At 44.8% G+C, this 16,004-nt stretch overlaps 1 protein-coding gene across 2 annotated transcripts in view; it reads left to right on the top strand.

Moving 5' to 3' along the window:
• The window catches only part of F12 (coagulation factor XII), an 87,163-nt gene that overhangs the window by 18,109 nt on the left and 53,050 nt on the right, over nucleotides 1-16,004 (top strand). For both annotated transcript variants that reach the window (XM_073651174.1, XM_073651175.1), the window contains exons 2-4: nucleotides 2,478-2,514; nucleotides 6,050-6,149; nucleotides 10,548-10,618. In XM_073651174.1, coding sequence (XP_073507275.1) covers nucleotides 2,478-2,514; nucleotides 6,050-6,149; nucleotides 10,548-10,618 — 208 coding nt within the window. The remainder of the gene's footprint in view (nucleotides 1-2,477; nucleotides 2,515-6,049; nucleotides 6,150-10,547; nucleotides 10,619-16,004) is intronic.

The following is a 16,004-nucleotide window of genomic DNA, read 5'->3' as shown; positions in this document are numbered from 1 at the left end:
CAAATGATAATCCTCTGTCAAATGCATTGATGAAATGGTATATGTAGTTTCACTTCACTGATCTCTCAATTGCAGACAACAAACACAGCTCAAATCTGCACCACCCAGCTATTGCAAGCTCTGTGGTGGTGAAGTGCAGGAGAGTGGATTTCTGCTAGAAACCAGCTAACAATGTAAAGTCACATAATCAGCTATCCTGATGTAAATGGCGGAACATAAAATCGGTGAGGCAGGGTGCTGTTCAGAGAGTAGATCAGAGATTAGATAGAAGCAGGAGGTGATTTAAACATTTAAATTAGTTTGATGATAACTCAGAAAAATGTGGCTATTCAGGAGCACACAGGAGAGGGAGGAAGAGGGTCTGCAGCACTGAGGAGAAACAAGTGCCGCTGGGAAATGTAGATCTAACTGATTAAAATAGGACCTTTTATTCTGCTATGTGAAGCTGGGTGCAAAGAGCGTCAGATAGATATGAAAAAATGTACAGGAATTCACAAACATTATGTTGGGCTTAGTCTGTATACTAACAATAAGTATGCATTTATTGTGCTTTTTGAAAAAGTATGTGATTGCGGGAATAACCTTTTTAAAGCTGAATTAATTATTATAGAGTAATTAGACTACTTGTTCTGAAATTTCTGATTTAGCAAATGTTTCTATTCCCTATGAAATAACAACTCTGAAGCAAGTTTTCTGACAACTATACGTTGCTACAATTCCTCTAATTCATTGCGGAAATATAAAACACACTAAAAAAGGTATTGCATAATATTTCAAAGAATGTGTCACTGCACAAGCCTGACTTTATCCAGACATTATTAGACTGTGTAGAGGAATACTTTATTGATAAAGAAAATGTAACACCCAGTTGGTAATTTGTTTATGGATTGAGTTGTTAATTTGTTTATGAAGAGGTACAACACAATGCAGACTGTTTAGAAAGAAATTCCAGCATTGTTGGTTAATAGGACATATAAGCACTTACTAAAACAGACATATTATGAGATAAGTCCTTATTTCTACATATTTTCTATGTCTTTTATACATTTTATAAAGTTTTAGATATTTTTATGTTAATAGTAATATTTGTTTTAAAGGGTTAGTCTTATGTTATGGTATAGTTAGTTAGAATACATGAAAATATGCAAGTTTGCAATTGACTTCCTCTTTTTATCTCCTGTCATTCTCCTTCTATGAGAGCTTTTGTTTTACATTGGTTACAGTTTGTTTCCAAGGAGACTGACAACCAATGCTAGGCCAAGAATACTCAGTCAGTGTCTACTGTCTACATTTCAAGCTGAGGAGTTAACTCTTGACACTTTTCTCCAGCCCACTGATTTTGATACCACAGTTAGATGCTCACCTCCATACTTGCCCCTCTCAGTTCCCGACCTGCTATCAGTCCTGTAATATCACAAACCCCTGCTCACACCATTGGCAGTTTGTTTTCACTTGAGCTTGTTCGAACCCACTGTTTCTATATGCAAATTAATTAAGTGATAACAATGTAGATTTCAGAACAAGCAATGTGTCTTAGTAGCATAAGCTCAGTAGTAGGAGGAAGCTACTGAACCAGAACTGTCACTCAAAGAGGAGTGCCTGCCCCCAGCAACATGGAAACTGGAGAACTGTGTGCTGCTCAACACCACACAAGACAACCTGAGATTAATTCTTTAGTGAGTTAATGATTACCAATCGGAATCTATCAGGTGTTTGTCACCTAATCCAAGAGCAGCATTTTTTAGAGTGAGAGACCCTGATTACAGCAATATGTCACTTACTCATCTGCTTGCTGTAGTTTTGATAAAATCACAGTTTTATCAGTAGGAGATTATCACTAGAGGATAGAGGACTAATAAACCTGTTGCCATGTAGTCCTCCATATTGATGAACTCTGCATAGCCCTGATTATTATTATTATTTATTAACAGTGCCATTTATTCCATGGCGCTTTACATGTGAAAAAAGGGGTATACATAGATGAACAATTACAATGATCTTTAACAAAACGTGATGGCAACTGGTACAGGAGGAGCGAGGACCATGCCTGCGAGAGCTCACAATCTACAGATTGGCAACTTTCTGCATATGCACAGTGTATACAGAAAGCTGTCAATCAGTGATGTGGGTAGGGTTATAGAGAGGTCAGAATCCAGAGAACTGGTAAATCATCAGCAGATAAAACAGTGATTTTATCAAAACTACAGCAAGCAGGCCAGTAAGTGACACATCACTGGAATCAGGGTCTCTGCCCCTACATTATGCTGCTCTCAGATGGGGTAGCACAAACCCGGTGACAGATTCCCTTTAAGGCAGAATGAAAGGGGTTTCAGGAGACTATAGCAATTAAATTACCACCTTTAAAATGTGAAGTTGCCTGTTATATATTAAGCATTGGTTTTCTAATACTGGAGCTCTAACCTTTTTTATTCCATCACTTAATTCTGGTGAATAATATGAAAACATTTTCTTTTCAGAAACACAGAGAAAGGCAAAAACAAATATCTGGATTAGGTAACTTTTTTTTAAAAAAAATCTTTAATCTGCTTAATTTTAATCCAGTCTTATAAAACAGTTTATCTTTAGGATAAACTATTAAAGGGGCATGCTCATCTATCTTCTGGAATACACAACCCCTCTACCTTCTGGCTTCTTGCTTGCCAGAAGGTGGTGTGCCCTTGAAGCTTGACAGTTCAGACCAGCGGCATGGACGCCCCACTGATCCTAACTGTACGCTCTTTGATACTGCTAGCAGAGGCACCTTTGCTTTTGCATTATGAGAGTAGCGCTGGGATTTTGAAGGTGGCCATATCAAGCGATCTAGTCAGCTTTAGAATGCTATACATCTTGCAAGAGCCAAACAGCTTGCAAGTGTGCGCTTAGTGCTCAAGAGAACACATGACATTATCATCAATTCAAGATGTGTTGGTCATTTCACCTCTATCCCCCCTCCCTCAAAGCTCAAAGACGACAGACGCCATGGCTTAGATGCAATTGGCCGCAGTGGCCTTTATTAAAACGTGTTGCATATGGATATACATAAAGACACGTTAAGGTCCTTGAAGCTAAGAAGGGTCCAGTGATCCCAATGAGACAAGTCCACTTGCTCCCAGCCGCACACCACCAGTCCAGCACCAAGAACCCCCCGGACCGTGGGGGGGTCCAAACGGTTTGAAACCGCCACACCCGGGACTCGACATTCATTTGTTTTAAGTCCCACCAATCACCAAACCCCGATACCACACATATAACCGAGGGATCCATGTCCTGTGGACACTCCCATACCAATTTGTAACCAACTTCAAGGACCCCATGCAAGCCACCACGAGAGTACTTGACGCCTTAAGTACTCGAGACCCCCCATATGCCTGCAGCCGTGAAAAATTGTGCTCCCCCCAAATCCCGGCTCATTGAAGACTTTATGGAAAGCCACCAGGAAGGCCTGTAGATCTGAGGTCACAGGGTCCCATCTCTCCCACAAGGGGTTGAGCCATGCTAGGGCCTCTCCTGCTAGGTGAGACATTAGGGATCTCACTTTAGCCCGATCAGAGGGAAATTGATGGGCCAATAGTTCATAGTGCGGCATGCACTGATTTAGGAACCCACGGCACTGTTTATGATCCCCATCTGTCACGGGTGTGTCAGGTGTGACAGACAGTCGTTCTGGATCCAACTGTAGAAAGTCATTGTGCTAGGCTCTGCAAGCACCTTCTTGATCTTTTCATCTCTGTGGTGTAGTGATATCCTTCTCCCTCTAGGACCTAGCAGTGGCCTCCACCTTCTGCTGCTAATTGACACACCCTTGCTGGATGTTTAAATACCTTCAGTCTCTCCAGAGAGTCGCCCGTGATAGCTCTATTTTCCTCTGTCCAGGTTTTGAAGTACTAGTAGTCGTCTAGTGTCTTCTTGGAGTTCCCTTGGAGGATAGTTGGCGTGTTTTTTCTGGTGTCTTCTCAAGCTAAGTGTTTCCCTTGTCAGTTTACCTGTTTGTCTTTAGTTGCAGTGGGGGCTGACTAGTGCACACTCCGTCCCCTTCCTACCTAGGGCCTATCACTAGAGGCAGTCAGGGATTAGGTTTCCTGCTCAGCAATAGGTGTGGAACCTATTTAGGGACATTAGGGGAGTCAGGGTGTTATCAGATCAGCCTAGGGAGTCCCTTTCCCTAGTGTTTGGGCTTCCTCCCCCTCTTCCCATCTTTGTGCACTTAGTCTTTCTCTCACACTGCGTGACACCATCGTAACGTGGCGGAGCAGACAGACAAGGATTAGCTCCTGGAACACAAGTTGTAGGATGAGTAGTCACTGCCGCAGTTGCTGCAACTTGAGCTGGAGTGGATAAAAAATCCGCCGTCAGTGCTTCCAGATGGGTTTCACTGTCCACAGATAGGACAGAATTTTTTCCTGCTGATCTTGGGCTATCTCTTGGTACAACTTCCAGTGCGAGACAGCATTGGGATCAGCGGGGTCTATGGCCTGTGAAAACTGTCACATGCGTGGATCGTGGGGGGCATGGCTAAGCTGCTACCTGGTCTTAGCTAGAGCTCCTGATGGTGAAGTTAGGCTTGCGCTGCAGGTAGCCACCAGTTACCACTCCTGGGCAGCCTCCGGTACTGCTGTAGCTTACCCAAGGGGTCAGGATCACAGTGACAGACAAGAACTCTGAATCGCTGGCAGGACAGGATTTGTATACTGGTATAACAGATATCGGAGCCTGTACAGACTGTACGGATTCTAGAACACTAGCTAGGTGGTAGTTCAGACAACACAGGTGTCACGGACGTACCGTGACAGAGAATGGTCTCCTCCATTTAAGGGGTCAGAAGATCGCAACATTTAGCTACACGCACGCCTGCACTGGTTGGATCTGCTTTGCTTTCCAGTTAGCTGTGCAGATTTCTCTTGTTCATTTGTTGCAAGAGTTAAACACTCCTGCTTGTCTCCTAATGCTTTCCATCCTGAGTTATCTCAGCAGTTCTGATTCTCTCCACTCCCCTTTGGTATAAGTACTCACTTCTTAGTTTGGGTAGTTGCCAGTGATAGCTTGCTATATCTTGGAATTGGTTTGGAGCTGTGAGCCGTGGAAAGAGAAGTCTTTTAAGAGTCGTCTCCGGAGATTCCTGTTTGGAAGTTTTGTCTGGTGTCTTTTCCTTAGCTCCCGTTTTGGTTTGCCTCTCCCTTCCTTTCCCTTTATATACCATTCTATAGTGTGGGTACGCATTGAGTGATTGCTGCTTTTTGTTACCCTTGCCTGTTTCCCTTTGTGTCTTTATTATAGAGCAGGATTAGCGTTTCTGCTGCCCCGTGCACTTGCCAGGGCTGTGCTGAGGGCAAGACAGAGATTGAAATGCAATCACTGCATGGGGTGAAATCTAGGGACATCAGGGAGCTCAGGGTTGGCAGGGCAAGTTTCAGGGATTTCCCCTCTAATCTTTCCCTAATGGCAGTGCTTCCCTTCACATCCGTCTTGCTGTGCGCCATCTGGCTCCTTGGTAACTCATGACAACAAGTTTAGGAACTGGTTCTGGTTCAGACATCACAGGTTTCAGTAACAGGTTCAGGTTCAGACAACACAGTACTCAAGGACAGGGACCCGGCAACATACTACTTGCACACACACTAAGTAGGCAAACTAGAGGGGTTGCTCAGACACCAACCTACTGAAGAGGGACCATACAGAAAATGCCAGCATTGGCATTACAAAAAATTTGATTTGGAGGTGGTCTGTCTCTCAGCTCTTCCTATGATCAGCTGATTTAAAGCAGTTTTGTTCTATTGACTATAATGGGACAATGCTGAAATATGTTGAGCAGCAGTGAAAAAAAAAAAGCGCATGCGAAAACTAACCAGCTGCTAAATAAATATAAATATTGAAAAGAATGACACCCATGCCTCTATTACAAATGATTGGAGGGATTGCCGATAGTTGGACCCCAAGCTTTCTAATATTAACGCCTTATGCTAAGGTTATACTATCAATTATGATGATGTACTGAGTGTGTGTCTATAGTTGTTTTGTAAGAATGACAACAATCTTCTTATGTAACCTTTAGTTCTGACAGAGAGCGGCCAGCTGTGCCATTTCCCTTTTCACCATGCCCGCATGTCTCATCACACTTGTATCAAGAAAGGAAAGCATGGACCCAGGCCATGGTAGGGCAATGATCATATTGTAATGTGCTGTATTGCTTTTTTGCCTTAAATTTTTATAGATCTTTAGCAAAAATATGTTTAGTCTTTGCCATATTGTGATCTGTTGTCAGTAGGGTGAAAGATAAAAACGGTTGAAACAAGGGGTAGGCAGAAAATACAATCTCCTTGGGTGACTCGCCCCCGGGGGCCTTACTGTACTGGGGCAGTATATCACGGTGGCTAGCCCCGGGCGGTCAGTGCACAAAAGGGGTATCACTATTAGTAAAAGTTCAAAGAGTTTGTGACGCCACCTGTGGTGTCTGGTGAGGATCACCAGCGCTGCAACAGTCCTCTGAGGCAGGTGTCAAGGCAGCTAAAGATGGTACAGCTCCCCACAGGCGGAGCGGGCCTCAGGGCAGTGTAAAAGTAGATGGATGGTGCACTGGGCGTTGTGGTGCGGTGAGGATTAATGGCGCCGGTGAAGAAACAGACAGAGGCTGTTCGATGCAGTCGTCCAAGGTTTTACTTACAGTTCTCAGGCAATTCACAAGTGCACTTTACAGGTGAAGGCCTCCCTCGTCGCTCTGCGTTCACTGGGCAGGGGTTCAGTCCTCCTTCAAGCAGCTTAGGAATGCCTGGAGGAACCCCACTTTCTTGTGTTCCTACTTTGACCGTCTTCACACTTGGTCCTTCTCACCGCTGCCCTACGCTGCCCACTCTCAATCCCACTCGGGTATGCTGAAGTCCTTCCTGTACGTCGGATCCGGGACCAACCTGACCCCCTGGAGATTAGAATGGAGCAACAGATCCCTCCTGACACCTAGCAGGAGCAGGGTGTACGGGTGCCGTCCTGCACGCGCCGTACCCCCTGGGATCCTTTCTTTAGATCGGAGCCTACTCCCGGCTCCCCTCCGGGGCCTCTATCCTAGGCCCTAACTGGTGGAACAGAGCTCTGACTGAGCCTCTGCTCCCGGTCTGTTAGACCACTGTTCTCAACTGCGACCCTAAGATGGATTCTCTATATTATATCTTTACTGTATCAGTGCTCCCCTGAACTTCTTCCTCCACCCACACCCACTATTGGCTCCCCCTACCTTTGGGTTCCCCCCTACCCTAGCCAGGGTCAGGGCTCAGCAGAAAACTACATTGCGTCTTGCCTCTCCTGCTGGCCTGGAGCAGTGTGGTGTTGGATGTAGGTATTTGGGGTTCCGTGCAGCACTCGCATCTTACCTGAGAGAAGGGAGACACCACATCTCTGGGAGAGGTGCAGCATCTCTGTGGCGACTGAACCCTCAGGGGCTCCACATGGGCACCCTTAATGAGGAGGACACAGTATATGAGTTAAAAAAGAACATGAATGCTCTGCTTTTACATGTTTTGGACAAGTGGGATGCTTTAGGCGCTGAGGTTCGATGAGTGCTTGAATGAGGTTGAGTCTAGCTTTCCTGCTGCCTTAGGCAAAAATTGAAATGGCAACCCTCCCCGCGATGAAATACAAACTTGCAGCGAAAAAAGAAATTCTGTTATGGTATTTGGGTTTTGCTTTTATAGCATTCATTGTATGGTAAAAATGGATTGTGAACATAATTCTCCAGGTCAATGCCATTACCAGAATATCAATCTTTCATAGATTTAAAAAAAAAATGGTTTCTGACCTGATACCTGATGTGACTCAGGGTCCGGCGAATAAATCAATGTCATCCAGATAGACTACCACAAATCTACCTACCAGATGGCGGAAAATGTCATTTACAAAGTGCTGAAAAACGTTAGGAGAATTGGTCAACCCAAATGGCATAATGAAGTTCTTGTAGTGTTCCTTTGGGGTATTGAAAGCAGTCTTCCACTCATTCCACTCCTTAATAGTGATGAGATTATAGGCCCCCCTAAGGTCCAGTTTGCAAAACCACTTAGCTCCATTGATCTGAATTAAAGAGATCCAGAATGAGAGGGAGAGGGTATGGATCCCGTACAGTAATCCGATTTAGGTCACGGAAATGAGGAGTGTCTGATATGACCCTTAGCCAGACTCTCTGTGATATAGTCTTTCATGGCCTACCTCTCAGGACCTGAAACGTTATATAGCCAGCTCTTAGCAACTTCCCCTCAGGAATTAAATTAATGGAGCAATCATATGATCAATGAGGTGGAAGTTCATGGCACACATCCTCAAAATTAGACAGATATTCTGGCAGAGACCTTGTAGCGACCCTAGCTATATGGGTGTACATGCAGCGCTTTTTTTTTTTTACAGTACTCGCTCCACCTTACTACCTCCCGAGTCTTCCAGCCCACCACGGGATTGTGTAACGTCAGCCACGGCAGTCCAAGAACCACTGGGAGGGCAAGCCCTCTTGCACATAACAGTATATTGATTCCAAGTGCATGGCCCCTACCTGCAGGCATATGCCTAGAATGACCTGAGTAAAATACCCCTGACTTAAGGATGCAGAATCTATCGCAATTATAGGTATAGACCTAGACAATTTGTGAGGAGCAAGACCCTGGTCCTGAACAAACCAGGCGTCCACCAGGTTAAACCCCGCCCCACTATCAAAAAGGCAGAGACTACCATCCTACTTTCGCCAAAATGGATCTCGGTAGATGAAAAGAATTCCTACCCACAGAGGAAATATGTACACCCGGGTTGCTAACCTCCCTGCAACTCGGGCTTCTTATTTTTCCGGTGGCTATGTATGAATGGACAGATACCAAGAAAATGACTCTTCTTACCACAGAAAAAACACACTCCCTCTTTGCGCCGAACTGCAGCAGGGCCAGTACAATGAGTCGTCTCCCCAACTGCATAGGTTCCTTGGTAGATTCAGCCCTAGGTTCGATTGACTCCCCCCAAAAATTGAGGTGTCTCTTTTTGTCTCCCATGTAGACGGCAGTCCACTTGGATAACTAGGCACATGGCAGCCTCCGGGGTCTCATACAGAACAAAGGCATCTTTTACCCTCTCAGAAAGCCCCTAACAAAACTGACTATGGAGTGCGGGGTCATTCCACCTAGTATTCGTAGACCTCCCTGCTGAAGCTGACGTTATTTAGCCAGAGAGACATGGTTGGGGTCATCATAGATAAGACCCAGAGCATTAAAAATTTCTCGACCATCTGAAGCGACTGGGAATCAGATGGGAGAGAAAATGCCCAGGCTTGGAGGTCACCCTGGAGAAGACATATTGCAATCCCCAGCCACTGTTCCTCAGTACCCAAGGCGTGAGGATGTAACCTAAAATATAGTTTGCAGACTTCCCTGAAAACCACAAACTTATCCCGAGCCCCAGAGAACCTATCTGGCAAAGCAAGTTTGGGTTCCAACAGGGGTTGCCGGGAGCAGTGGGCCCTAAGCCTGGAATCAATAGGCATCTGCCACTTCCATGCCGAGATTTTGTAACTATTCTGCCAGACAGACAGGGGTAAACAGACAGGGATTAAAGAAAATTACAATCATACAGATGCATTCACAAAACAACTGAGTGGGAAGCAGGGGAGGTGTAGGTGGGACAAACCAAATGGGAAAGGATAAGGAAAAAAGGCACAAACCAACTCCACACAGAAATCTCCTGAAAATCACTCCAAATGCCTGCTATTAACACCGAACTTCTCATTCAACTCCAAACCAGGAAGTCTTAAACTATCACTGGCAAGGAAGGAAGCCAGGAGGTGGGTACTTAAACCTGCAGGGAGTAGCAAACTCAGAACAGCTGATACAATAAAAACAGAAAACTCCAGGAGTCCAACTAAGTAGTAACCCTTGCAGCAACAGAGCAATGAAAGCCAGAACTGCTAATAGGACGGTGAAGCAGTTCTAACTACTGCAGGAGTATGCATCACCCGCTGCTGCGATCTGACCCCACTATGTTGCGATATCCCTGTGACAGTAGCCATGTAGCACGTCATATGATAAGATTGCTTCATATGTACAGTATCAGAACCAATAACTTTACAGCACCAGAAGCAACATCAGTATATGAATACAAAGCCAACATCAGTACAGCAACACCGCACCAGAACTGCCATCAGTACATGAATATAGCACCAAAACCATCATCATTAAAATGTTGCAATTCACAAATCTGGCTAAAACCTCATTGGCAATCACGGCCTCTTATAAAAATTTCTAGGAACACTGTACAATTGTAAAAAGTTTCAACATTTTGCACAAAAATGAGGTAAAGCAATATATGTGACTTTTTGATACCAGAAAACAGTCTCAAATGTTGTGCAACATACCCCCTTATGACACTAGAGATTATTTACAATAAAATTCCCTATAATTTACAAATCTTAACTATGAGGATCCATGATAAGTAACCTATCTGCTAATGGCTAACAGCGAGTTTCTTGCCTCCCACTATGTATCTCTGCTATAACTAGTGACTCTATGCTACATTACAGATTTTTGTTCTCTTAGGTGTTCCCTCACAAGGAATTACGATACAGACAGACTTTGGTCCTACTGTGTGGAGGGTCAGAAAGTAGCAGGTAATATTATTAGCTTATTGGTTTTCCATTCTGCTTTTTTTTCCAGACGAACTCTTATTTATGTAATTATTGCAACCCACAGTCTCCAAAGTTTCTCTCTTAAATATTATAATGATATTATATTGCTATGAAATGGCTTATAAAACATTTATCATACCAAAAGGATGCTTTATAAAAACAATTACTGTTTCTATGAACTTCATTAAAAAAACTGACCTTAAAAAATAAATAAATACATTTTTTTCAATTGAATTGTTTTTATAAAGTCTAAGTAATAATGCAAACTTGTTGGCTACATTATGATCAGTGTGATAAAAAAAAACATTAAAAAAGAATTGAATGGGCTTTTAGAAATCTAAAAGAATGCATTGATGTCTGAGAAGTTCTTTTGCTGATCCTTACAAAAGACTGCTTCTTTTTCCCATGCTGAACTTACATGGAAGAAACTTAACAATAAGGGCAATGTAAACAGTCTTAAATGATCTAGGTAGGACAACATCTGCAAGGAGTTTGTATGTTCTCCCCGTGGGTTTCCTCCGGGTTCTTTGGTTTCCTCCCACACTCCAAAGACATACTGATAGGGAATGTAGATTGTGAGCCCCAATGGGGACAGTGCCCATAATGTCTGTAAATTGTCTGAATTGTAAAGCGCTGCGGAATATGCTGGCGCTATATAAATAAAAAGATTATTATTATTATTATTATTAGGTCACAAAATAAATACCATCACCATAACACCACAACAGCTATATAACATTTTACATACATATAATATTGCCATGCAGTGTCCAAATAAATGTGCTTTACAGTATCTAATAATTCCGCCATAAAATGTTAAAAAAATTGTTTTACATTCTCTGCTGGCATAATAGTGCTAGGAGATATATTCTGAGTGTTCCTCTGATTTCATGTTCCATTTTTACCCCATATTCTCCAAAGTGCTTTCTGGCATGGACTCAGAAGAGTCATGCTCTTATGAAATGCTGTCGAGGTTCTAGGCTTTGGCCCAAGGAGGTGTTATGATATTGTTAATGGAACTATTTCAAAGTGACTGCAATATTACTCCCATCCTAAGTGAAAGGACAATGTTACACGCATGCCGCTAGGTTCAGACAGGGGCAAGACCGGTTACATGAATTCGTTGGAATCCTGGGGGAACCGTTACTCAGGGCGACCATAGGCTGCAGCTTCTCTCAGGCACAGGATAGATTCATTTGCTGACCAGACGCATTTGACAAGAGTCCTCAGAAACGGTAGAACAGTACCTATACTGCCTATATTAGACAAATAGGACCGGGTCCCAACTCCAGACCACCCAGGCCCGTGGTAAGCTACATATATACCAGTCAGCTCAACAAAGGGGATGCCACACCCTTAAATTGCACAGAATGCAAACAAGACAAAAAACCAGGCAATGTGAACTGAGGTATAAGATGGTAGACATGATCAAAAAAAGTATACAAGCCGTCCCACCAGCGGCAAGGTGACCCTAAATTGGGACGGTACCTATACTGCCTATATTAAAAACCTTACTGTCTACCATCCCCTTTGTTGAGCTGACTGGTATATATGTAGCTTACCACGGGCCTGTGTGGTCTGGAGTTGGGACCCGGTCCTATTTGTCTACCCTTTTATATGCATTACTTCAACTTTGATATACAGTAAGGTTTTTAATATAGGCAGTATAGGTACCGTCCCAATTTAGGGTCACCTTGCCGCTGGTGGGACGGCTTGTATACTTTTTTTGATCAAAAATAGTTCACTAAGTACCCTATATTTATTATGCAACTTTGCTTTACATTTATATATAATGATGGTAGGGTATGAGATATATTTTTGTCTTTTGTCTTTTGTAGGTTTTGTTTCTTTTTTGCTAGTGTGAACATGCTCCTATTTCTTGCATGTCTACCATCTTAGACCTCAGTTCACATTGCCTGGAGCAGAGTTTTAATGCATGCACAACCACAGGCTTTTCCTTCACAAGGACTCAATAGCACACAGCATTCTTTATCCTGCATGGAGATGGAGAGGGTGAGGGTTTGATGAGGGAGATGATCCCTATGACCGGATTCCTTCCAGTCCTTATCTTTCTGCCCGATAATACTCCACACTGTTAGCTCAGGGAGTCTCTGACCTGTGTTTAGCTTCCCTCCTGACCTGAATTCTGTTCCCTTGCCTTCTGTGAGATGCAGATCATACACCACCTTTCTCTTCAGCTCTAGCCAGAGAGTAAACAACTTCCCCACAATCCCCCTAGGGCTCTGCTAAAACTCTCCTTGTCTCCTGTGACTGTGTTAACCCCTCTAGTTGCTGGATGCTTCTGGAGCACAACACTTCCTGTCTCCTGTGCTTGTGTTACTTCTAGTGTTGAGCATTCCGATAATGTAATATCGGGTATCGGCCGATATTCGCGGTATCGGAGTTCCGATACTGAGTTCCGATATTATTACAATATTGGATACCGGAATCGGAAGTTCCCATAATGCCTGCGCTTTGCAGTGTCTCTGAAGGATGACAAGCTGGATGGCAGCGCTCAGCTGCGATCCAGCCTGTCATCAGAATGCCATCCCAGCGTGCGAGAATTCTCCTGATTGTTTAAAAGCCGGCGGCTTTTTACCGCCCGCCGGCTTTTAAACAATCACTCAGCCCCATACTCGCTTCCCCGCAACCTCCCACCCCCATCCTCTGCTCCCCTCGCCACCTCCCATCCCGATCGTAAGTTAGGACAGGGCGGGGAGCACAGCACCAAGGAGCGGAGAGCGAAGGACCCGGGCGGGGAAGCTGGCAATGAAAAGACTTCACAGCCGGCTTTCCCGTTCTGTGCTGCGCTCTCCCGCCGGTTATTTCAAATGAACAGCTGAGGTATCCGCTGATGCTGATCAGCTGTTCATTTGAAGTAGCCGCGGTGCCCTCAGAGGGTTCATGTGAGTTCATGCTTGACTGCATTGCATGAACTCACATGAACTTTCCCACGGCCACACAGGTCAGCCTCACCTCGCAGACCATCAGCCCGTCATGATTGGTGTGTGCGCGGTGTGTGTGCGCGGTGTGTGTGCGCGATGTGTGTGCGCAGGCAGACATAGGCCGATGTGACACTACTACTTCCATCGGCCTATGTCTGTCCCCCGTCCACTTGTGCCAGCAGGATCAGCTCGATGGGAGCAGCAGTTCCCATCAGCCTGATCCTGCTATTTAAATTGCCCTACTGTGTCCCCAATAAATTTTAAATACATGTCATTGATGGCCAGTGGTTACCTAACATAAATTAGTTTATACATTACCTGTACCCGCCGATCGCCACCTAAAATAAAGTAAAAAATAAAAAACTACACCTATACTCACCTAGACACCTAATTCCCCGAAGCCATCGATCTCCTGTAATAAAATATAAAATAATAAACCACAACCTTATCCTTACCCCTCCGTAGTAGTCCACGAGTGTCCCACGAAGATCTCCAGTTTAGAGCAGCCACATAGAATGTGACCGCTCTGAACCGCTGCCACCGCTAGAATGCCGGGGCCGTAAAGCAGCCCCGTCATTGCATAAGCGGGTTCGCCGGAGTTCAGGCAGCGCTGCTCCGGTCAGCTCCTTTACGGCCCTGCTGTACCGTGAGAAATTCCCACGGTACAGCAGTGCCGTACAGGAGGTCTCCGGAGCTGCGCTGACTGAATGCACTCCGGTGACCTCAGTCAGTGGCTCCCGCTGCCGGGAGCGGACGTGTTCCCGGCAGTGTGAGCTTACAGCAGCCATGCACAGCTGTCACCATCTCCAGATGTGACAGCTGTGCATGGGATATCAGCGCAGGAACGTGGACAGGTAACTATTTTTTTTAGTAAACTAAGAATTAAATAAAATGGTGTGTTTTATTTCAAATAAATTATTTTTTTCTGGGTGTAGTGTGTGTTTTTTCTTTTTAACACTTTGTAGGTTAGTAATGGGGGTGTCTTATAGACGCCCATCATTACTAACCTGGGCTTCATGGCAGCTGGCGCTGACATGAACCCCAACCCTATTACCCCCTGCCACCGCACCAGGGCAGCGTGGAAGAGCGAGGCTAAGTGCCAGAATTGGTGCATCCTATGGATGCGCCATTTCTGGGGCGGCTGACGGCTGGTGTTTCTAGCCTGGGAGGGGGCCAATATTCATGGCACCCTTCCTGGGCTATTAATATCAGCCCCCAGCTGTCTGCCTAGCCTTTGCTAGCTATTAAAATAGGGGGGACCCCACGTCATTTTTTTGGGGGGTCTCCCATTTTAATAGCTAGTAAAGGCTAGGTATTCAGCTGGGGGCTGATATTAGTAGCCTGGGAAGCTCCGTGGGTATTACCCTCTTCCCAGGCTTCAAACATCTGCCCCAGCTGTCTGCTTAACCTCCGCTACAGACTAAAATTATGGGGGATCCCACGCCAATATTTTTTTAATAAATCCTTTATTTTAACACTAAATGACACTTGAGGGGTTAATAAAGATGCAGTCCCTAAATTATTATTTATATTTTAATTAATTTTTCCCAAAATTTTGACGTGGGCTTTGCCATATTTTTGTATGCCAGCCAGGTACAGAATCCAGGAACGGGCTGCCCCCCAACTCCCAGCTGCCTATTTGTACCTGGCCGGACACAACAATATAGGGAAGCCCTTTTTTTTATTATTTCATGAATTTCATGAAATAAGTTTAAAAAAAAAAAATACGTGGGGCTTCTCCCTATTTTTGTGTCCAGCCAGGTACAACTAAGTAGCTGGGGGCTGGAATCCACAGCGCAGGTTGGCCCAAGCTTTGTGGGCCCCCCCCTGCTGCAAACTGCAGCCCGCAGCCACCCCAGAAAATGTTGCGTTCATAGAAGCGCCATCTTCTGGCGCTTTATCCAGCTCATCCAGGGCCCTGGTGCGGTGGCTCACTGGGCAATAAAGGGGTTAGGACCAACTTTGTATTATCCGCTGGCCCTAAGCCCGAAATTCATGGGGTCACGCCAATATTAGACATGACCGCCATGAATTTCTAGTAAAGTATTTAAAAAAACACAACACCCAGAATAAAGTCCTTTAATTGAAATAAACAAACAATTCTTTATTGTTCTAAATTAAACTCTACTTACCGTCACGCCCATTCCAGCTGAAGCCAACGATCTCCTGCAATAAAAGTAAAATAATAAAGCAACATCATCCTTACCTTTCCATGGTTCCCAGGACAGCTTCAGCTCTGCTACATTCACATGACAGGCTGGATCGCAGCAGAAAGCTGCCATCCAGCCTGTCATCCCGCAGACACTGAGAAGCGCAGGCATGCTTGCGCTCCTCAGTGTCTGGCTGTGACGGCATCCCGATGAGCTGACAATGAACTCAGCTCACCTCATGCACGTCACTGACAGCGTGGGAGAATTCTCCTG

This window comes from Phyllobates terribilis, unplaced genomic scaffold (genome assembly GCF_046119375.1).
Source record: "Phyllobates terribilis strain yellow unplaced genomic scaffold, ASM4611937v1 Scaffold_11__3_contigs__length_659146591, whole genome shotgun sequence".
NCBI classification, from domain to species: Eukaryota; Metazoa; Chordata; class Amphibia; order Anura; family Dendrobatidae; genus Phyllobates; species Phyllobates terribilis.
This window is presented reverse-complemented; position numbering and strand designations above follow the sequence as displayed.